The sequence below is a fragment of the Trachypithecus francoisi genome, unplaced genomic scaffold (assembly GCF_009764315.1).
Source record: "Trachypithecus francoisi isolate TF-2019V2 unplaced genomic scaffold, Tfra_2.0 Lachesis_group6, whole genome shotgun sequence".
Taxonomy (NCBI): Eukaryota; Metazoa; Chordata; class Mammalia; order Primates; family Cercopithecidae; genus Trachypithecus; species Trachypithecus francoisi.
The window spans coordinates 27,086,858-27,109,950 of NW_022681471.1; the positions used below are offsets into that span (position 1 = coordinate 27,086,858).

General features: G+C 53.1%; 3 protein-coding genes across 15 annotated transcripts in view; 1 reads left to right on the top strand and 2 right to left on the bottom strand.

Moving 5' to 3' along the window:
• MPP1 (membrane palmitoylated protein 1) overlaps nucleotides 1-23,093 on the top strand; it is a 111,615-nt gene that overhangs the window by 45,079 nt on the left and 43,443 nt on the right. The gene's annotated exons all lie outside the window — the stretch shown is intronic.
• On the bottom strand, nucleotides 6,358-9,313 carry UBL4A (ubiquitin like 4A). The gene is given in 5 exon segments (XM_033201956.1): nucleotides 6,358-8,278; nucleotides 8,397-8,569; nucleotides 8,572-8,604; nucleotides 8,850-8,955; nucleotides 9,159-9,313. Coding segments are annotated over 5 exon segments (471 nt in total). The 5' UTR covers nucleotides 9,207-9,313; the 3' UTR covers nucleotides 6,358-8,167.
• SLC10A3 (solute carrier family 10 member 3) lies at nucleotides 9,901-13,262 on the bottom strand. Of its 12 annotated transcripts, XM_033201951.1 has the most exons (4): nucleotides 13,131-13,253; nucleotides 12,847-12,898; nucleotides 12,483-12,516; nucleotides 9,901-11,672 (listed from the first exon to the last, which is right to left on the bottom strand). In XM_033201951.1, exon 4 carries the CDS (start codon nucleotides 11,529-11,531, stop codon nucleotides 10,098-10,100), a length of 1,434 nt encoding a protein of 477 aa, XP_033057842.1. In that variant the 5' UTR covers nucleotides 11,532-11,672; nucleotides 12,483-12,516; nucleotides 12,847-12,898; nucleotides 13,131-13,253; the 3' UTR covers nucleotides 9,901-10,097. The 12 variants fall into 12 exon arrangements, 8 of the variants coding, with proteins under 8 accessions (XP_033057842.1, XP_033057839.1, XP_033057837.1 ...); XM_033201948.1 differs by lacking the exon at nucleotides 12,483-12,516; XM_033201946.1 differs by having other exon boundaries at nucleotides 12,483-12,898.

The following is a 23,093-nucleotide window of genomic DNA, read 5'->3' on the forward strand; positions in this document are numbered from 1 at the left end:
GATTGTGAAGCACTGGATTTGCATTTTACAGGAAGCGTTTTAGAGTGGGTGGGCTGTGCAGAGCGGGAACCTGTCAGCAGAAGGCCTGCACGGAGGCGAAAAATGACAGGGCCTTGAACGAAAGTACTGGCAGTGGGTCTAGGTCTAATAAAACGTGAAAAATCAGACTGCACAACTCTGAGTAATGAAATGCCAGTTTAGGCCAGGCAAAGTGGCTCCCGCCTGTAATCCCAGCACTTTGGGAGGCCAAGGGAGGAGGATCAGTTGAGCCCAGGAGTTCAAGACCAACATGGGCAACATTGTGAGACCCCATCTCTACAAAAAATACAAAAATAAATTTTAAAAATTAACTGGGCGTAGTGGAGCGTGCCGTAGTCCTAGCTTCTTGAGGCTGAGGAGGGTTGATTGCTTGAGCCCAGGAGTTTGACACCAGCCTGGGCAACCCTGCCTCTACAAAAAATACAAAAATTAGCTGGGTGGATGGTGCGCACCTGTGGTCCCAGCTATTAGGGAGGCTGAGATGGGAAGATAACCTGAGCCCGGGAGGCGGAGGCTACAGTTAGCCATGGTCACCCCACTGTACTCCAGCCTGGTTGAGAGAGCGAGACCCTGCCTCAAAAAATAAAAGAAAATGCCAACTTAGTCTTTTACAGTACATATGTAGAGAAATCCTAGAACAATACAGCAACATGTAAATCCTCATGATCTCTGCTAATAGTATGGTGGGTGGTTTTAATTTCCTTTTGTGTTTCCCCTCTAGTTTTTTCAAAGTGGTCTTTTATGACATTTACATACAAAAAAAAAAGTATTTAAAGTGACATCAGGCCAGGCACGGTGGCTCATGCCTGTAATCCCAGCACTTTGGGAGGCCGAGGTGGGTGGATCACTTGAAGTCAAGAGTTCAAGACCATCCTGGCCAACATGGTGAAACACCCGTCTCTACTAAAAATACAAAAATTTGCTGCATGTGGTGGTGCGCGCCTGTAGTCCCCGCTATTCGGGAGGCTGGGACAGGAGAATCACTTGAACCCGGGAGGTGGAGGTTGTGGTGAGCCGAGATCACACCACTGCACTCCAGCCTGGGTGACAGAGGGAGACTCTGTCTCAAAAAGAAAAATAATGCAAATAAAAAATGAATAAATGAAGTGACATAAAATTTCCAACAGTGTTTGTCATGTTTGGACAACCTATTTTCCTCCTTTGCAGTCATAAGGAAGGATTGAACACTGAACTATATCAGCAAATCCTGTTGGGTTTCCCTCTGAAATAGGTTCCACATCAGCCCACTTCTCGCTCTCCACTGCTAGTCTGCAGTGGAAGCCAGCATCTTTCCTTGACTGCCCTCAGCAGCTTCCTGGCTGATTCTCTTTTACACTTTCCCCTCTACAACCTATTCACCACACCGCACAGAATGACTTTTTAATTCTAATTTAATTGCATGGAGCTGGGCGTGGTGGCTCATGCTGTAATCCCAGCACTTTGGGAGGCCAAGGCAGGCAGATAACTTGAGGTCAGAAGTTCCAGACCACCCTGACCACATGGTGAAACCCCATCTCTACTAAAAATACAAAACTGGCCGGGCGCGGTGGCTCAAGCCTGTAATCCCAGCACTTTGGGAGGCCGAGACGGGCGGATCACGAGGTCAGGAGATCGAGACCATCCTGGCTAACATGGTGAAACCCCGTCTCTACTAAAAATACAAAAACAAAAAACTAGCCGGGCGAGGTGGCGGGTGCCTGTAGTCCCGCTACTGGGAGGCTGAGGCAGGAGAATGGCGTAAACCCGGAGGCGAGCTTGCAGTGAGCTGAGATCCGCCACTGCACTCCAGCCTGGCGGCAGAGCGAGACTCCGTCTCAAAAAAAAAAAAAAAAAAAAAAAAAAAAAAAAAAAAAATACAAACTTAGCTGGGGTGTGGTGTGCACGCCTGTAATCCCAGCTACTCAGGAGGCTGAGCAGGAGGATCACTTGAACCCCGGAGGTGGAGTTTCAGTGAGCTGAGATTGTGCCACTGCACTCTAGCCTGGGCAACAGAGTGAGACTCCCTAAAAAAAAAAAAATGCATGGGATCACATCCCTGCTTAAAACCCTGAAATGATTTCCCTTTGCACTTGACTAAAGTCCAAACTCCTTGCTCTATCTTCTAAAAGTCCAGTGTGACCTAACTCCCAGCTCCTTCTCTTGCCTCTTACCCCACCTGCCTGCTCCCTCATTCTTTGTGGCCGCTGGGACCTTCTCTCTGCTTCCGACCAAGGGCAGCCTGACCCCAGCCCTTTGCACTTACTCTTCTATTTGTAAGACTGTCCCCAAACTTTCCCATGGGCTAGCTCCTCCTCATCATCAGGACCTTGTCTCCAATGTCACCTCCAAGAGGCCTTCAGGATCACCAGTGTAACTCAGTACCCGCAGGCTTTCTTCATCACATTTGCCCATTTCAATTTACTATATAGTATTTATTCTTTTATTTCCTTCCTTCCTTCCTTCCTTCCTTCCTTCCTTCCTTCCTTCCTTCCTCCTTCCTTCCTTCCTTCTTTCCTTTTTTTGAGATACAGACTCACTCTGTTGCCCAGGCTGGAGTGCACCAGCGCAATCTCAGCTCACTGCAGCCTCCACTCCTGAACTCAAGCGATTCTCCCCCCTCAGCCTCCCGAGTAGCTGGACTACAGGTGTGGTACAGCTGTGTGCCAGCACGCTCAGCTAATTTTTGTAATTTTTTTCTCCCCCACCGCTAATTTTCGTATTTTTTGGTAGAGATGGGGTTTCACTATGTTGCCTGTGCTGGTCTCCACCCCCTGGGCTCAAGTGATCTACCCGCTTCAGCCTCCCAAAGCACTGAGATTAAGGCATGAGCTACCGTGCCCCACCATATAGTATTTCTACCCACCCCCCATCCCCCCAAAAAATGAATTGGCTTGGCCAGGTGTCTTGACTCAAGCCTGTCATCCCAGAACTTTTGCGCTGAGGGAGGAGGATCACTTGAGGCCAGGATTCGAGATTAGCCTGAGCAACATAGTGAGACCCTGTCTCTACCAAAAAAAAAAAAAAAAAAAATTATTAAATTTTAGCCAGGCCTAGCTGGTGGCTCACTCCTATAATCCGAGCACTTTGGGAGGCCAAGATGGATGGATCACCTAGGTCAGGAGTTGAGACCAGCCTGCCAACATGGTGAAACCCCATCTTTACTAAAAATACAAAATTAGCCGGTTGTGGTGGCAGGAGCCTGTAATCCCAGGTATTCGGGAGGCTGAGACAGGAGAATCGCTTGAACCCAGGAGGCGGAGGTTGCGGTGAGCTGGATTGTGCCATTGTGCACTCCAGCCTGGGCAACAAGAGCAAAACTCTGTCTAAAAAAAAAAAAAAAAATTAGCCAGCTGTGACAGTATGTGCCTGTGGTCCCAGCTACTAGAGAGGCTGAGACAGGAGGATTTCTTGAGCCCAGGAAGTCGAGGCTACAGTGAGCTATGATCTAGCCACTGCACTCTGCATAAGTAACAGAGTGAGACTCTGTCTCAAACAAACGAACGAAAAAGTCCATGATGCTCAGGAAATAAAGCAGAGATAAAGGAAAGGTTTTTATACGGAAATGGCAAGTAATAGCTGTAGAAAAAACTATCAGAAAATTACCATTTTGCAACTGTTATTATCACTAATGTAATAATTAATTGTTATTAACTTAATAATTGATTCAGGATGGCCAGGTACAGTGGCTCACGCCTGAAATTCCAGCACTTTGGGGGGCCAAGACAAGTGAATTGCGAGGTCAGGAGTTTGAGATCAGCCTGGCCAACACACTGAAACCCCATCTCTACTAAAAGTACAAAAAAAATTAGCCGGGTGTGGTGGCGTGCACCTGTAGTCTCAGCTACTCAGGAGGCTGAGGCGGGAGAATCTCTTGAACCCAGAGATTGCAGTGACCCAAGACCACGCCATTGTACTCCAGCCTGATGACAGAGTGAGCTCGGTCTCAAAAAAAAAAAAAAAAAGGCCGGGCGCAGTGGCTCAAGCCTGTAATCCCAGCACTTTGGGAGGCCGAGACGGGTGGATCACGAGGTCAGGAGATCGAGACCATCCTGCTAACACTGTGAAACCCCGTCTCTACTAAAAAATACAAAAACTAGCCGGGCGAGGTGGCGGGCGCCTGTAGTCCCAGCTACTCCGGAGGCTGAGGCAGGAGAATGGCGTAAACCCAGGAGGCGGAGCTTGCAGTGAGCTGAGATCCGCCACTGCACTCCAGCCCTGGCGACAGAGCGAGACTCCGTCTCAAAAAAAAAAAAAAAAAAAAAAAAATTGCAGGGCGCGGTAGCTCACGCCTGTAATCCCAGCACTTTGGGAGGCCAAGGCGGGCAGATCATGAGGTGACGATCGAGACCATTCTGGCTAACACGGTGAAACCCCGTCTCTACTAAAAATACAAAAAAAAAAGAGAAAAAAATTAGCTGAGCATGGTGTCGGGCACCTGTAGTCCCAGCTACTCGGGAGGCTGAGGCAGGAGAATGGCGTGAACCCGGGAGGCAGAGCTTGCACTGCACTCCAGCCTGGGTGACAGAGCGAGACTCTGTCTCAAAAAAAAAAAATTTGATTCAGGCAAGGATTGTCACTGGATGGCAAAAGCATTAGCTGAAAGATTGTTGGGGACAGGATATTCACAAAGTCTCAAAAAATTACCCCAAATTACCTGTGAATCAGGAAGGGAAACTGCGTCTTTACAGGCGAGAGATCTGGCAGCCGCCACCTGGGCTATGTGATCAAACAGCCTCCCCAGCAGTGGGGCAGCCTGACCCTGCCAGCCGCCAGGTGCGGGGCTGGGGGTGAGTGTGGTCAGAGGAGGAAAGGATACAGTATCAGTTGCCCTGGATGCTTCCAAAAATATTCTTGCCTGATTACCTGTGGAGAATGGCTAGTTGGGAGAGGCAAAGATGGCCTCCTGCTCCCTCAGAAGCCTGGCTGAGTGGCATTGCCATTCATCCAGGTGGGCCATGGAGAAAATGTGTGTGCTGAGGAGCTGGCCAGTGCTGGACGTGAGTGCCAAGAGGGAAGAGACTGTGTCGTCCAGTCTCAGGGTTGCCAGCACTTGGGACACAGGGGGCACTGAGTGATGAGCAGGGTGTCTGCAGCAAAGTCAGGCGCTGTCTGGAAGACATGGGCTGGAGCTCAGGAGAGAGGGCTGGGATGAGACATATACATGGAGTGAAGCACAGAAATAGAAACAAAGCTGGATGAGCTCCCCCAAGAAGTGATAGAGAGAGAGAAGAGAAGGGGTTCAGAGACAGAGCCCTGGGGCCCCAACATTGAGGGGTGGGGTGTGTGTGAAGAACTAGCAAGAGAGCCTGAGAAGGAGCAAGCGGTGGAAACAGCACGCGAGCAAGGGCAGGAGAGGGTGAGGGCTGAGGAATGAGGACTGCCAGCCATTCAGTGGGGCCTGGAAGGTGTGTGCAGGTGGCTCCAGCTGGGCCCTGGAGGAGGACAGGGTACTTGCTGCGTGTCTCTCATCTCTCCTGACAGCTTTTCAGGGCTGGGAGGCTCAAGGCTGGCCACCTCTGCCGCATCTACTCCTGGGAGTACCAGGCCCAGGCAGATCTATTGGAGCTGGTGAGGCCCACATGGGACACCTGCAAGGCGCCAGCAAACTGTGGGCGCAGCTAATCCATTGCCAGGGAACCTCCCCACCGCAAGGCAAATGCTGCTGTCCTCTGAGGCCGCTCTTCCTCCCGTGGGCCCTTGGGAGGAAGCATCTTATCCCAGCCGGGCCCTTCACTCATGCTGCTATCGCCTGAGGTCATCGTAGTCACACTATGGCCGCAGGGTCGGAAACTGTGCCGAGACCCCTCCCTGAGGGGCAGGTGGTGGATCTCAGGGCCCTTCACCGGCCAGGGGGCAGTGGATGACTTGGCGCTACCTTTCAGGGCCGACAATTGGCTCAGAGGGGTGCAGCACCTGCAGTAAACATTCTGACCCCCGTTAAAGGATCTCAGCATTGGGGGGCTGCAGCCTGTGGCTGCTCCATCTTCATGCAGAGTCCCCAGTGTCCTCTAATGATCCCCCCCACTTCCTCTCTCTGGTGCCTTCCCTAACGCAAGCCTCAGGAAACGCTTTCCCTGTGTGATCTTGATGCCTCCAGCCCTCTCCTCCACTACCTGTTAGGTGGCCCTGATATGACACATGCATTTCCCCTGTAGTGGACAGCTGCTACTTGCTACCACCATTGAGGACATCCATTCATCCAGCCCTCCTCCAGAGCCTTCTGTCCCTTGCACAGCCCATGTGTGTCCAGGGAAGTGACCCCATGCCTAGCTCCAGGGAGCCAGCCCTGACGGATAATCACCCCCTACCCCGGCCAAAATGATTGGACGCACAATCCAGTTCTGACCAACGAGAAGGGTGTTTATTTGCTGGAGGCATCTGAGACAGCAGAGGTGCTACAGAGAAGGTGCTGCTCTGGCAGTGAGGCAGTGAGGGAGGGATTCTGTGGAAGCTGCAGGCAGCCATCTTTTCATCCTTGGAGGTGGTGGCCTGGGATGTGGCAGATACAAACGCAGAGGGAGGCAGGAAGACACTGGATGAAACTGCTCCCCTGCTGCCAATACCGATGCCACTGGGCTTTTCACTTTCATAAGCCAAGAAATTTCCGTTACTGATTAAACAAATTGCCTTTATTGTTAAACCAATGATTGGATATCAGAAACAGCCTAGCTAATATAGCTCCTTTTGGATAAAAGTGGAAGTCTCACGTTCACCTTTAATGTTATTTCATTTTCCAAAATCAATTTCCTGGCACCACGCAAACAAGAGCACTGGTACATGTATCACCTGAGCTGCAGGCCACCCATGCTCACAAGCGTGTCCCCGCCATGGGTGGTTTTGAAGACATATACATGGCTCTCCAGCTCTCGTGGGGGCCAGGCGCTTCTGTGTGCTCTTCAAAGCCTTCACCACTGGGCCTCTGTCCATCTTTCCAATATTTGGGGGACCCAATATTTGCCCCATCAGGCCCAGGCACGAGGGCCTCCAGCACGGGCAGCCCCGACCACACTGTGAGCGGCTCACTTGGCAAGGGTGGAGGGCCCAGCGTGGCGTCCTCCTGCTGTAGCTTCCTTCTAGCCTCTACCACCCCTGGGGGCCTCCAAGGAGCAGGTGGCTAGATGTCCTCTTGTGCCCATGCACAGGGAACAGTGGAGGAGGAACCGGAACCCAGCCTATGTTTCTGTCCCCACCCTGGCACCCCAAGGTTTCCTCTCAGGCAACAAGGAGCACACGAAGTGAGCCCCTGTACACAGGTGGCTGGGATGTGTCCATTTTCCACAGGGAGGCGAGTGCTGGGGACGAGGACAAAGGCCTATGCCCAGTCCCAGTTCTGACACTGCCTTGCTGAGTCACCCATCAGCCCTAACGCTTCCTGGAGGAGACAAGCAGACAGGGTGCCCCAGAGAGGAGCTGTGTCACTAAGGGCCAGGACACCCCATCTCTGGGTCACACTTGGCCACTGCTTCGCTTTTGGCTTCAGTTTGTTTACTGAACAGAAGGGAAGGGGCACTGTGAGACGAAGGACACTGACTCAGGTCAGGGAGTGGCCCTCACTGTATAGAGTCCCTGGCTGGGGACTAAAGTGGCACTGAGACTCCCCCGAAGTCACATCACAGAGCTGGGATGACTTGCTGACTCCCTGGCCCCAACCTGCTTTTTCATTTGTCGAAAGCACACTGGTTGCAGCAGCTGGTGGGGGTGTGGTGGTTCCAGGGCTGGCTGTCACTTGGCCTCCTGCAGAGGTAAGCTGAAGGCTATGATGGACCCGCCAGAGGTCAGGTGACAGCTGCTTTCCCTTTCAGGATTGGGAAGGAGTCACCTGAGTATATTCTCAGTGGGCTAAACATGACATGCCAGAGCCCAGCTCTCCAAGCAGCCCCTTCCTCCTTCTCACACCAAGGCACTTTCGGAAGCCGCTGGATTCCGACTGGGGCTCCGCCACTTCATCGCCAGTGCCTCTGCTGTGCTGGCTCACCTCTTCTGAGGGTGTGGAAGCAAACCCAGGTCAAGCTGTGAGGAGTGCCTAGCAACTGGCCAGAGCCAGGTACATGCCAGCTATTATTATGAGCCCAACTGCAACAGGTGAACACACTTAGTGCGACATGCTGCTGTGGCCTGGCACTGGGCACCTCCCCATTCTCCGAGAATGCTATTTGGAGAAGCCCTTCTCCATCGTCTCAGTCACTTCAGGGTGCAGGAAGCGGCTGGCCAACCGTTCGATGTCGTCCAGCGTCAGGCGGCTCAGGGACCTCTCGTAATCCTGGGGAGAGAACGGCAGGAAGATTCAGGGGCTGCCAGTGGGGAGCCATACACTGCAACAGAGGTAGGGGCTGGGAGGAACTGGGCCTGGAGAGGATACCCAGGGTTACCCTTCTCACCCTCTGTAGCTGTTCCAGGACCCTGCTGGCATCTGCCGCACTGAAGTGGCGGGCCAAGACTTTGGAGATTAGCTGCCAGACATGCGGGGGTGGGGAGTCGGCCAGCCTCTGGGCCTCGCCTTCTTCTAGTAGCACCTTCTCCAGGGGTTTGACCACTAGGTTGAGCTTGGAGTTGGCCCGATGCTATAATCCGAGAGTCGTTTCCCATCTGCCAAAGACAGATCGATGGGTTCCTCCTCCTCCGCCCGTGGGGTGGCCCGGGACGCGAGACCGCCTCGGGCGGCAGGAGCGGAGCGCTGCGGCATCCGGCAGTGAGGCATGCGGCCGCCTCCCTTGGGGTCATGTGGCGCTTGGCGCCGGCACCCCGACCCGTTACACGGCTGCCGGCCTCGGCCCGCGCACCCCAGTCCCGCTTCCTGCGGGACTCCCTGGGCGTCTCCTCTCCCTGGGTACCTGCCAGGGCCTTGCCCTTGAACAGCAGCCGCTGCTGGCGCACAGGGACGTTCAGCTTCTCGGAGACCAGCTGCTTCAGCGTGGACACCAGCTCGTCCTCCGGCACCTGGCCGCGCGGAGGGTGGGAGGCAAAGGTTGAGGCCGCGGCCCCCAGGCGGCGAAGCCCACGCGTCCGCTCCCGAGGGCAGCTCTCCCGGCTTCCAGTCCCCGGCCGGGCCGCCCCGTGCCCGCCCTTGGCCCTGCTGGTCACCCTGCCAGGAGCGGGCGAGAGAGCGCGCCGGACCCGGCCGCCCGGCCCGGGGACCCTACCTGCAGGCTGCACTCCCGGCCCTGCAGCGCCTTCACCGTCAGCTGCATGGCGGTCGCGACGGCGTCCACTCGGGCCGGCGCGCACCCCAACCACCCCCCGCCGCGCGCCGCCGCCCCGGGCGCGCGCTGGAACCGCGCCGCCGCCGGAAGCAGCGAGAGGGGCGCGCCCGCCGCCCGCGCTTCCCGGCCCCGCCCTCCTGCCCCGTCCACGCCCCGGCCCCGCCCCCCGGCCCAGTTGCACCCGCGGAGGAGTGCTCCTGGGGTCCCGCCTAGCACACGCGCGGCGACTGCCCTGGCTGGCAGACCCCTCCCAAAGCAACAGCGCCGGGGAGTTGGTTGGCGTCATCTGGGAGCTGGGGGATGGAGACGGAAGGGCCAGAAGGTACGCTCGCCCCCACAGACTGCCTGGACCACCCCACGCGCCGTTACTGCTGGCGGAACCTGGCCCTGCATACCCACAGACGGCCCGCCCCGGCTCCCTGCCTGGTGGCTTTCTGCCTCCTCCTTTCTGGTCTGGCTGCGAAACACCCCACTGAGCTTGAGAGGGGGTCGGGGGCCAGCCTCTGCCCTCATCCTCCCACCTCTCCTACAGTGGGGACACGCCCGGGAAGGGCTGATAGAGAAAGCCTGTGCAGGGGTCACCGTGTCACCCAAGCTGGCCCTCCACCCTGGTCCACACCTACCCAGCACACTCTTTCTACCCCCACGCCCAGGCCCCAAAGGGCAAAGATTAGAAGGGACCCAAGCTTGCTTCTTTTATTGAAATATATTTTCTGGGCAGCACCCACCTACCTAACTCAGCGTGGCCTCTGTGGCACTGAAAGCTGGAGAATAAAAAATCAGTAAAAAAAATAAGCCTGGATTTTTCTGAGTGCATAGTGCATGAGAACTTTGGTGGAGTGTGGGGGCTGGGGCTGATGAAAGCTTGACCCAGAGGCCTCAGGGAACTGGGAACAGGCTACTGTAGATGCAGTGGCCGATGACCAAGGCCAGCATCTCGGAGGTGCCGCTCAGCGCCACAATGAAGGGTGCCTGGGAGGCATAGTCAGCTTGAAGGCGGCGGAGGGATAGCTGCAGCATGGCCAAGGCCAGCAGGCTGTTCTGCACCCCTACCTCAATGCTGACCGTCCGCCGCTGGGCCACCGGCAGCTTCAGACATGTGGCCAGGCAGTAGCCCACCAACAGGCCAACCAGGGGCACTGTGATACCCACCAGTACGATGGGTAGCCGGACACCTGCCAGGATGAAGACCCCCATGCGATAGGCCAGGAAAAGGCCGCCCAGGAGGAGCACAAAGCTGAAGGGCTTGATGACGTGCAGCAGCAGCCGGGAGAGCTTGGGGAGCTTGGACTTGATCAGCACGCCCACTGCTATGGGGATGGCGATGAACAGCAGGGTGCCTAGGATTTTGGAGATGGGCACGTGGAGTGTTTCATGGATGCTGAGCAGGTGGCTGTAGATGGCTGAAGACAGAGGCAAGAAACCAGTGGCAGCCACCGTAGAGATGAAAGTCATGGAGATGGCCAGGGTGACGTCCCCTCCAAGAAGGAGGCTGAAGAGGTAGCTCCCTCCGCCGCCAGGCGACGAGCAGGTGATGATGAGGCCCAGAGCCAGGGCCTTGGGCAGCATGAAGACCTTGGCCATGAGGAAAGCGTACAAGGGCATGACCAGAAACTGGCCCAGGAGGCCCAGCAGCATGGGCTGGGGGCTCTGCATGAGGCCCTTCAGAACCTCGAGTTCCACTTTGCACCCAAACGAACACTTGTTGACAAAGAGAAGAGGCAGGAGCAGGTAGAGTATTGGGTTTTCCGAGAAGTGGGTCAGGTCGGTGCTGAGGGTGGCAGTGGTGTCTTCCGCAGGTGAGACCTTGATGTAGAAGTCTCTCCGCTCCTCGATCAGTGTGGGCGGGGCCCCGTGGGCGTCCACCAGCTGGATGTGGAGTGGGGCCAGCCCCGCCAGGCCTGAGTGGATGCTCACCACAAAGCCACCCCCACCTCCCCAGGTTATGGCACTCACATTCTTGATGGTCAGCACCTGTGTGTCCAGGGATGTAACCCTGAGCATAGGGCTGGGCGCCGTCCTGTTGGCTTGGCCTGGGTACTGGCTGGAGATCACAATGATGCCCTCACTCTCCTCAGGAAACTCAAACTCCATCACAGAGCCATCTCCAATGCTCAAGTAGCGGCCCCCAGTCAGTGGCACAGTGTGACCCCCAGCAGTGCTGAGGCTGCTGCTGGCTGTCCCTCGGGCCCCCCACGGCAGGCTGATGAGCAGCAGGGCAGCTCTGAGCATGCCTAAGGGACTTGTGCCACTACCCTCGCCTCCCAGACCAGGCCACTGCTGAGAACTGCCCCTGCCCTGCATTAACACCATGGCTCTTCCTGGAGGGCGGATGCGTGCCCAGGCCCTCTGTGGCTTAGGAGAACATCCCCACTGGTGCTGCTGGGTTGTCCTGAGAAGGATTCGTGGGTGGGTCCCAGTCCTGTGCTGCCTTCCTCGATGGCAGGGCTCTCCCTGAGGAGGTAAGGGACACAGAGAGGCAGCTGGTGAGGGCGTGCAGTCAAGAACCCAGGAGCATGGGGATGTGGAAACCCACTGCTAAGAGTAAAACTCAGCAGGGACCCTTGCCCCACACTCAGGAATGGAGAGGCAATGCCTAGTGCTGGCCCTTGAGTGCCATTCGGCTGTGGCTCCCTGGCCTGCTCTACCTGCCCCTACAGTGACTCGATGAGGGTCCTGCTGAGAAGCAGGTCCTCCCTCCCCAGGGAAGTTGCCAGAATGGGCAGCAGGAGTGGATCAGACAGAGCCACATGTCTACTGGGGGGCTTTCTTCTCCTTTTGTCAGAGCTCCCACTGGTCCCAGACTTTGAGACTCCCAGAGCCGCTGCGATATATCTCAGAGGCTGTGCCCAGAGTCCAGGGCTCCCCCCATGCTCACATGCACCCCTACCAGAGCCTCAAACTCCCAATGGAACTATGAGTGTTTCTAGGGACCAGCAGCACCTCCTTCCATTTCTCAATTTGGGCAGCGACCACCGTAGTGTCACATCACCTGCTAGAACTGGGGCAACCAGGATGGAGACACAACAGCTTTACATCACCCCTGTCAGTTGCCTCATGCACTGTTGTGTCCCAGTCCTAGAAGAGGACTGCCTCTGTAGAGCCTATCACTTTGGCACTGGCCTCCCGTCATCTGAGACTGGGGTGAAAGGCAGAAGTAGGGAGCAGAGGTTAGGTTAAGCCAAAAGTTCATCCCGGCGAGCCTCCCCTATCCCTAGCTTAGGATGACATGGCCTCTGCTGGCTTGAAGTTCGGGTCACTTACCCCGGAGGCCTTGGTCCAGCCATGTGTCTTATCTCTGAAGAGGGAGGCAGGAAAACCAGTGGGGTGGGAGAAGCAAAGTAGAGGAGCTAAGATGAAGGCACCAGGGCTGAAGCCACCAGGGTGATACGAACCAGTCAGAAGGGAAAGGCTAGGGGCCATTCACCCCATGCCCCATCCCTCCAGTAGGGCTGGTGGCTCTGACTCACTCCAAGACGGGTTTGGCCCAGATCCCACACCATTTCTGCTTGAGGGGCCGACAGAGTTTGAGCAGATGCACCCCCAAGTCAGGGGAGGGAGTCCCGGCCCTTCCACACCGGCCAGGTGTTCGGGGTAACTGGCAATGCTGACAGGGGCTCCTCCCTACCTGGGAGTCCGGAAGTTGTCGGACGGGTCGCTAGCAGAGCTCTGGCGCGGACCTGGGAGGGAGGAAAGGAAGGGCACGCCGCCGTCCCACAGCCGGCGACCCGCTCGGGCCGTCTCGGGCTCTGGGGGAGCACCTTACGACATTCCTGGGCCCCGCGGCCCCGCCAGGCCTCGCGAACGAGCGGCGGCGGCGGCCCTTCCCTGCCAGGCCCGACCGGGCGCCCCAGTGGGCGATCGCGGAGCGGGGTCGGGGCCAGAGGCCGCCTCCCTTCCGGAGGCTCTCACCTGCCACAGTCACGGCGCAGCTCAGCTGCAGCGTCTGCCGGGCCGGCAGACGCCCGCGAGCTCGGCCCGTCAGGGCCCCGCCTCACCGAGGCCCCGCCCTTCCCCGCCCAGCGCGTCAGGGCCCCACCCCTCCCTCAGCGTCCCGCTCAACTCCAGCTGCTCGCTGGGTTCCGACCGGTTGTGACGTCTCTGGGAATGACGCGGGTAAGCTGGTCGGCGCCCGGCGCTGCCTGGACCAATCGCTTGGCAGCGCATCTGAACCTGTTGTGATCGCTGGGGCGACCGGCTCAGGGAGGGAGCCCCACGCATTCCCGATTACGCTGCGACCTCTAAAGGCAGTGGGACAGAGGGTTAGCCGTTAGCAGGGCTGGGGCGCCCGTGGGCTGCTGCTACGGCTGGGAGCCCGGGGTTAGGGTTTTGGTCATGTTGCCGCTCAGGGTGCCCAGCCCTAGGGCCCCAAGGCTGAGTTGGACCGACCTGGACGCCAGGTTCTGTGCGGAGTTCCTCCTTTCGTTCAAGCATTGACCGAGCGCCTTTTTCTATTTATTTATCTTCTGAGACTGAGTCTCGCTCTGTCACCCAGGCTGGAGTGCAGTGGTACGATCTCGGCTCGCTGCAACCTCCGCCTCCCAGGTTCAAGCCATTCTCCTCCCTAAGCGTCCCGCATAGCTGAGATTACAGGCGCCCGCCCCCGCGCCCCGCTAATTTTTGTATTTTTAGTAGAGACGGGCTTTCACCATGTTGGCCAGGTTGGTCTCGAACTCCGGACCTCGTGAGCCTTCCGCCTCGGCTTCCCAAAGTTCTGGGATTACAGGCGTGAGCCATTGCGCCCGGCGAGGGCCAATTTCTATATCGTGGAACATTAAGTGAACTTGTCTGCGTTTCCAAACTTTGGCGCCACTAGCAAGGTGCGGAGGCTTCATGGTAAAGGAATAGAAGGCAGAAGGTTGGGGACAAGTATGATGGGAACGTATAGAAAGAGTGTCGGAAGACAGTACAGAGGTGCAGAGCAAAGGGGGATCATATGTTCCCAAAGCTTGTTGGGGCAACTGGAATCAATCTGCACACTTCAACCTCTTGTCAAGACTGTGATGGAGTCGGAGGTATTTGCCCCGGGTAGGTGCACAAGACACATGGTTGCAGATGTGAAAAAAAAAAAACAAGCGGCCGGGCGCGGTGGCTCAAGCCTGTAATCCCAGCACTTTGGGAGGCCGAGACGGGCGGATCACGAGGTCAGGAGATCGAGACCATCCTGGCTAATATGGTGAAACCCCGTCTCTACTAAAAAAATACAAAAAACTAGCTGGGCGAGGTGGCGGGCGCCTGTAGTCCCAGCTACTCCGGAGGCTGAGGCAGGAGAATGGCGTAAACCCAGGAGCGGAGCTTGCAGTGAGCTGAGATCTGGCCACTGCACTCCAGCCCGGGCGACAGAGCGAGACTCCGTCTCAAAAAAAAAAAAAAAAAAAGAAAAGAAAAAAACCCAAACTGAACAAAACCACCCATGTCGCTAATGTTTCAAATAAGTAATATACATTTGATTTTATTATTTATTTATTTATTTATTTTGAGACAGGGTCTCACTCTGTTGCCTAGGCTGGAGTGCAAGCTTTGCTCACTGCAACGTCCACCTCCCAGATTCAAGCGATTCTCCTGCCTTAGCCTCCTGAGTAGCTGGGATTACAGGCATGCGCCACTACCACCCGGCTAATTTTTATATTTTTTAGTAGAGACAGGGTTTGCCATGTTGGCCAGGCTGATCTCGAATTCCTGACCTCAAACTATCTACTGGTCTCAGCCTCCCTAAGTGCTGGGATTACAGGCGTGAGCCACTGCGCCCAGCCAAATAATATACTTTTAATTAATTTATTGATATTTAAATTTATTTTAAAAGTTTATTTATTTATTTATTTAGAGACAGGGTCTCACTCTGTTACCCAGGCTGGAATGCAGTAGTGCCATCATAATCACTGCAGCCTTGAACCCCTGGACTCAAGCAATCTTCCCGCCTCAGCATCCCAAGTAGCTGGGACTACAGGAGCATGCCACCACGCCCAGCTTAAAAAGTTTAGTTTTGGCCAGGTGCGGTGGCTCACGCGTGTAATCCCAGTATTTTAGGAGGCCGAGGCGGGTGGATCACAAGGTCAGGAGATCGAGACCATCCTGGATAACACGGTGAGACCCCGCCTCTACTAAAAATACAAACAAATTAGCCGGGTGTGGTGGTGTGCGCCTGTATTCCCAGCTACTTGGGAGGCTGAGGCAGGACAATCTCTTGAACCTGGGGTGGGGCAGAGGTTGCAGTGAGCTGAGATCCTGCCAGTGCACTCCAGCCTGGGTGACAGAGCGAGACTCCATCTCAAAAAAAAAAAGTTTTTTGTGTGTGTTTTACAAAGTTCAAGTTAGTATGTGCGCATAATATGAGCAAATATACATATGCTGAAAGTTCTTATAAGGGTTTGATGTGTGGATGATCAAAAACATTTGCAACCATAACTCTCAGCCATTCTTTAGCCTCCAGGGATCAGTAAGGCAGAAGCGATTTGTGTGTTTGTACTTGGTGTTCTGGAAAGGTTGTTCTGTCCTTTCAAATGGGGTTGAAGGGTCCTGATGGAAGTAGACAGTATTTAGACTAGGACAGGTGAGAGGGCTTGACTTGGCACATGCTGGGGCTAAAGACTGCAATTTGGAAAAGCGCAGTAAGGGTAGGGACTGTCTGAGGATGGGGTCAAATTGGCCAGAGGGAGAAAGGAGTCAGCTGGAAAACCCAAAGAAGGAAAACCAAAAAGTTGTGTCCTTTTTGAAGGAAACGTGAATTTTCGTATTCCACTTGCCTGTGCTCTTGGGCCTACCTGATGCTGTCAGTGAAACTCACCTGGAACTAACCACTTGGCAGCCACCAATTCTTGTTTTTGCCAGAGGTCAAGGAGAGCAAATGCAGTCAGAAGACTGCTGTCTGTTATTGTCAATCACTTCAGCCTTCCCTGAAAAGCCTGAGTGGGCAGGTGGAATATCTGACATGAAGAATTGGGGGCTTTGTCTGCAGGAAAAGGGAATAGCTAAATTAAAGGCAAGAGAATGTTCCTAGTTGGTTTAGGGAATCAGTAGTTTACCCCAGGACTCGGTGGCTCACGCCTGTAATCCCAGCACTTTGGGAGGCCGAGGCGGGTGGATCACTTGAGCTCAGGAGTTCAAGAGCAGCCGGGGCAACATGGCAAAACCCCGTCTCTAGAAAAAATACAAAAATTATCCTGGCGTGGTGACATGCGCCTGTAGTCCCAGCTACTCGGGAGGCTGATGTGGGAGGGTCGCTTGAACCCGGGGAGATGGAGGCTGCAGTAAGCTGAGATCACGCCACTGCACTCCAGCCTGGGCAACAAAGTGAGACCTTGTCTCAAAATAATAATAATAATAATAGTAATAATGATAATAATAATAATAATAATAATAATTTACCCTAGAAGAGAAGGAGGAAGAGGTGAGGATATCTAGTGCCCAAAGAGAAGTCATCTGGACTGAAAAAACAGATGGAACAAATGATAGCAACAGCTGAAACAACATGAACGCATTTCAGATGGGAGGCCTGCCAGGTATTATGTAATAAGGTCACCGTGGTGACCCTGAGAGGCGTGCCTACCTCTGCTCTTGAGGCAGGGACCTCCAGAAACAGTTTTTTGTTTGTTTGTTTGTTTTGTTTTTTGTTTTTTGTTTTGAGACAGAGTCTCACTCTATCGCCCAGACTGGAGTGCAGTGGCACAATCTTGGCTCACTGCAACCTGTGCCTCCCGGGTTCAAGTGATTCTCCTACCTCAGCCTCCCGAGTGGCTGGGATTACACCCAGCTAATTTGTGTATTTTTAGTAGAGATGGGTTTTCACCATGTTGGCCAGGCTGGTCTCAAACTCCTGACCTCGTGATCCGCCCGCCTCGGCCTCCCAAAGTGCTGGGATTACAGGCTTGAGCCACCGTGCCTGGCCCAGAAACAGTATATGATAAATAAGGAGGCCAGGCGAGGTGGCTCATACCTGTAATCCCAGCACTTTGGAGGCCGAGGAGGGAAGATTGCTTGACCCCAGGAGTTTGAGACCAGCCTGGGCATCATGGGAAGACCCTATTTCTACATAAACAGATTAAAAAATATTTTAAAAGGCATGGAAGGCATATGCTAGTGTAAGTATGAGGTACACTGAGTATCCACAGTGAAGTGTAATGACACCTGTCACTTTTGCCTGCCCGGCATCAGGTTGCAGCACCTTAGTTTTCTTTGGGGGAACCATCCGTCCTCCACTCTCAGTACGCATGGTTTGCATGTGGATGGCCCCAACGCTGGGCCCTGGAGTGGGCACATAAGCAGGTGCAGCCAGCCAGCCACTCAGACTGATGCAAACATAATGCCATAATCCAATCTGGACCAATGAGGGTTAGTCCCCAGGGACTTGTACTGAAGTGTTGGGAATGCCATCCTACGCCACAGAGAGGGAGACTTAAAGAAAATGATATTTATTTGGAATGGGTATTGCAATGGGAATGTGTGTGCCGTAGTAAACTGTGTATATTCAGGGAGGTGAAGGGAGAACAAGGGTTTTGTGGTTGTTTTTTTGTTTGTTTGTTTTTAAGGCAGGGTCTCACTCTGTTGCCCAGGGTGGAGTGCAGTGGGGTGATACTGGCTAACTGCAGCCTTCACCTGCTAGACTCAGGTGACCCTTCCACTTCCACCCCCTCAAGTAGCTGGGACTACAGGCATGTGCCACCATGCCTGGCTAATTTTTTTGTATTTTTTGTAGAGATGGGGTTTAACCATGTTGCCTTACGCTGGTCCCGAACTCCTGCGCTCAAGCAATTCTCCTGTCTCAGCCTTCCAAAGTGCTGGGATTACAAGCATGAGCCATGGCAGCAGGCCGACAGAGGTGTTTTTGTTTGTTTATTTGTTTTTGAGATGGAGTTTGGCTCTTGTTGCCCAGGCTGGAGTGCAATGGCGCGATCTCGGCTCACTGCAACCTCCGCCTCCCGGGTTCAAGCGATTCTCTTGCCTCAGCCTCCCGAATAGCTGGGATTACAGGCGTGCGCCACCACGCCCAGCTGATTTTGTATTTTTAGTAGAGACAGGGTTTCACTATGTTGGTCAGACTGGTCTTGAGCTCCCAACCTCAGGTGATCCACCCTCCTCAGCCTCCCAAAGTGCTGGGATTACAGGTGTGAACCACCGCGCCTGGCCAACAAAGGTTTTTAAAGAAAAAATGAGAATTACATAATTGTTTTCAGGTAATTATCCTTGGCTACAAGCATTAATAACAAAAGCGGCATCAGTCCAAGTTTGGACAGGCAGTTGCTGGGTAGATGTCTTCACAGAAGTATTCTCTCTGTGTCAGGTGATGATAGCCATTGTACGGGGTTATAGTTTTTGCAGAGTCTCATGATGGGTTTTGCTGTCAGGCATCACACATGAGAACCTTCTCTTCATGGCCTTCCCCAGCTCTGGTTTTTAGGTTTTTTTTTTTTTTTTTTTTAAGGTGGGGTATCGCTATGTGACCCTGGCTGGAAGTGCAGTGGCTTTTCATGGAGCGATCCTACTATTGATCAGCATGGGAGTTTTTACTTGCTCTGTTTCTGAGCTGGCCCAGTTCACCCTTCCTTAGGAAACCTGGTGGTCTCCTGCTCCCAGGAAGTTACCATATTGATGCTGAGTTTAGTGAAGACACCAGATCAGATTAGCATACCACAGCCCAGAAATCCTGTGCTCAAGTGATCCTCCTGCCTCAGCCTCCCCAGCAGCTAGGAATACAGGTGTGTACTACCATGCCTGGCTAATTAAAAAAAAAAAAATTTGTAGAGACAGGGTCTCCCTATGTTGCTCAGGCTCATCTCGAATGCCTAGGCTCAAGGGATCCTCCCACGACAGCCTCCCAAAGTGCTAGATTACAGGGGCGAGCCACCATACCTGGCCTAGCATGGAAATTTTAACCTGTTCCATTTCCAGCCTTGGCTGGTTCATTCCTCCCTAGACAACCTAGTGGTCCTCCACTCCCAGGATACTGATGCTGAGCTTTTTGTGGACACCTGATTGGCATGGCACACTATAGCCCAGAACTCCTGGGCTCAAGCAATTCTCCTGCTGCAGCCTCCTGAGTAGCTAGGACTATAGGCATGTGCCACCACACCTGGCAGGGATTTTTTTGTTTTGTTTTGTTTTTTGAGACAGAGTCTTACTCTGTCACCCAGGCTGGAGTGCAGTGGTGCGCTCTTGACTCACTGCAACCTCCATCTCCCGGATTCCAGCAATTCTCCCACCTCAACCTCCTGAGTAGCTGGGACTACAGGCCTGCATCACTACGCCCAGCTAATTTTTCTATTTTTACTAGAGACAGGGTTTTACCATGTTGGCCAGGATGGTCTCAAACTCCTGACCTCAAGTGATCCACCCACCTCAGCCTCCCAAAGTGCTAGGATTATAGGCATGAGCCACCACACCTGTTTTGTTTTTAATACAAGTGACTCAATTTTGCTTCTGGCAACTTTCACATTTCCCCTTTTTGATCGTGATCTTTCTTCAAAAGCAGTGGGTTTGGATTGTCCCTCAGTACTGGGATGGACCTGTCCTGGGCTGTTGGTCTGGTTCCAGATAAGAGGGAGTGATTGACAACTGGGAGTCAGTGTCAAAACCCCTTTAGGCACATCTGAGCAACACTGGAAATTCGGGGAGAGTTGCACTCAGACTAAGTCTACCTGAAGTCCATCTTTACGTTCAGTTGTTTGTGTTCTGTGGTCTTCTGGCTATCATCTGGAAGCCCCAGGCCAGCATATTCTGTTAGCAGCTGTACTTCTGCGGAAGCTTCACAAGTAATAAGTACAAATTGTTAAAAGGTAAATACAAGTTAATATTAATAGTAATATGATACCCCCAGTTTTCATAATGGTTTTGAGCTATGAACCTAGGCTTAAAGGCAATCAAGTGAATAAATCAAATGATCATGGGGAATTAGGTGAGACCCATTATAACCTATGTGACCCGTTATAACCTATGTTTTGTAATTTAGTGTGTATGGGGCCTCAAGTTCTCCAGGGGAATTTATCCAGGTTCAGCAGGTGCTATTAGCAATAGAACAGATATTTCCTGATTTAACCAATAGATACTGAAGGATCTCTTAGGTCAGGTTCTGTGAGGTTACCGACAGAAGCTATTGATTGTGCAGTTTAAATTACACCATTATCCCGTCAACGAAAAGGCAGACATAAGAAAGGAAAAATTAAGAGTGACAAGATTTTCATTTTGATGGGTGAAGCTCTCAACTTCTTTTTTTTTTCTGAGACAGAGTCTCGCTGTGTTGCCTGGGCTGGAGTGCAGTGGCCGGATCTCAGCTCACTGCAAGCTCCGCTTCCCAGGTTTACGCCATTCTCCGGCCTCAGCCTCCCGAGTAGCTGGGACTACAGGCACCCGCCACCTCGTCCGGGTAGTTTTTTGTATTTTTTAGTAGAGACGGGGTTTCACCGTGTTAGCCAGGATGGTCTCGATCTCCTGACCTCGTGATCCGCCCGTCTCGGCCTCCCAAAGTGGTGGGATTACAGGCTTGAGCCACCGCGCCCGGCCTTTTTTTTTTTTTTTGAGACAGAGTCTCGCTCTGTCACCCAGGCTGGAGTGCAGCGGCATGATCTCGGCTCACTGCAACCTCTGCCTCCCGGGTTCAAGCAATTCTCCTGCCTCAGCCTCCCGAGTAGCTGGGATTACAGGTGCATGCCACCACACGCAGCTAATTTTTAAAAAATATTTTTAGTAGAGATGGGGTTTCACCATGTTGGCCAGACTGGTCTCGAACTCCTGACCTCAAGTGATCCACCTGCCTCGGCCTCCCAAACTGCTGGGATTACAGGCGTGAACCACCATGCCCAGCCAAAAATCTCAACTTCTTGTTCTGGTTTGCAGTTTGAATGTCTCTGGTTATGGCATCAGGTGGTTTGGAGAACTTTCTGTGTGACCCATTAGGCATGAGACTTGTCCCTTGATATTTATACCAAGTTTTCTAGCTCCAGCTTCAAGGCCTTTAGCAACATAACAGTTTTTTTTTTTTTCTTAGTTGGAGAGTTTTAGCCAAATATTAGAGGAAATTAGGAGGATTTGGGGTCTAGTCCTGTCTTCGTGTAGATAAGAAACAATGCAAAGTGCTGCAATCTAATAACAGGCATATTTTAGTGTTTTTCCTTTAGAAACAACTATTTCTGGGAGGCCGAGACGGGCGGATCACAAGGTCAGGAGATCAAGACCATCCTGGTTAACATGGTGAAACCTTGTCTCTACTAAAAATACAAAAAAAAAAAAAATTAGCTGGGCGTGGCGACAGGCGCCTGTAGTCCCAGCTACTCGGGAGGCTGAGGCAAGAGAATGGCGTGAACCCAGGAGGTGGAGCTTGCAGTGAGCCGAGATCGCGCCACTGCACTCTAGCCTGGGCGACAGAGCGAGACTCTGTCTCAAAAAAAAAAAAAAAAAAAAAAAAAAGAAAGAAAGAAAAAGAAAAAGAAACAGCTTTTTCTCTCTAAGGTCATCTTGATTTTTACTAAAGATAATCAGAGTAATACAAATTTGTTTGTAAAATAAGTTTACTTTGATCATATTTTGCCTGCAAGAATAGTGATTTGACCACATAGTAATCTCAGATTTTTTTTTTTCAGATGCAGTTTCACTCTTGTTGTCCAGGCTGGAGTGCAATGGTGCAACCTTGGCTCACTGCAACCTCCACATCCGAGGTTCAAGCGATTCTCCTGCCTCAGCCTCCTGAATAGCTGGGATCACAGGCATGTGCCACCACACCCGGCTAATTTTTGTGTTTTTAGTAGAGACAGGGTTTTACCATGTTGGCCAGGCTGGTCTCAAACTCCCGACTTCAGATGATCTGCCCACCTCAGTCTCCCAAAGTGCTGGGATTACAGGTGTGAGCCACTGTGCGTGGCCTGGTTTTTTCTTTTTTTTTTTTTTTGAGACAAGGTCTCGCTCTGTCACCCTGGCTGGAGTGCAGTGGCACAGTCACAGCTCACTGCAGCCTCAACCTCCTGGACTGCAGCAATCTGCCTGCCTCAACCTCCATAAGTGCTGGGATTACAGACATGAGCTACCAAGCCTAGTCCCATAGAATCTAAACCATCTCTAGATTATTTATCATGCTTAATACAATACAAATGCTATGCAAATAGCTATTACACTGTATTGTTTCTTGTTTTTTGATAGGATCTCACTCTGTTGCCCAGGCTGAAGTGCAGTGGTGTGATCTTGGCTCATGACATCCTTGACCTCCTGGGCTCAAGTGATCCTCCTGTCTCAGCCTCTCAAGTCACCATGCCTGGCTAATTTTCTTTATTTTTTTTGTAGAGATGGGTTCTCGCAATTTTACCCAGGCTGGTCTCGAATGCTTGGGCTCAAATGACCTGCCCACCTTGGCCTCCCGAAGTGCTGGGTTATAGGGCATGAGCCACTGTGAGAGTCTACACTGTATTTTTTTTTTTTTTTTTCTTGAGATGAAGTTTTGCTTTTGTTGCCCAGGCTGGAGCGCAGTGGCATGATCTTGGCTCACTGCAACCTCTGCCTCCCGGGTTCAAGTGATTCTCCTGCCTCAGCCTCCCGAATAGATGGGATTACAGGTGCCTGCCACCACGCCTGGCTAATTTTTTTTTTTTTGAGACGGAGTCGCGCTCTGTTGCCCGGGCTGGAGTGCAGTGGTGTGATCTCGGCTCACTGCAAGCTCCGCCTCCCCGGTTCACGCCATTCTCCCGCCTCAGCCTCCTGAGTAGCTGGGACTACAGGCTCCCGCCAGCACGCCTGGCTAATTTTTTGTATTTCTTAGTAGAGACAGGGTTTCACCATGTTAGCCAGGATGGTCTCGATCTCCTAACCTTGTGATCTGCCCGCCTTGGCCTCCCAAAGTGTTGGGATTACAGGCGTGAGCCACTGTGCCCAGCCCCCACCACCCCCCCCCCCCGGCTA

Excerpts from the sequence above, each read along its gene's own strand:
- SLC10A3 (XM_033201946.1), bottom strand. The coding sequence starts at position 12,641 with ATGGCCCCTAGCCTTTCCCTTCTGACTGGTTCGTATCACCCTGGTGGC. Across the intron at positions 11,673-12,482 it reads GCTGGACCAAGGCCTCCGGG|GGAGAGCCCTGCCATCGAGG; the intron begins GTAAGTGACCCG and ends TTACCTCCTCAG.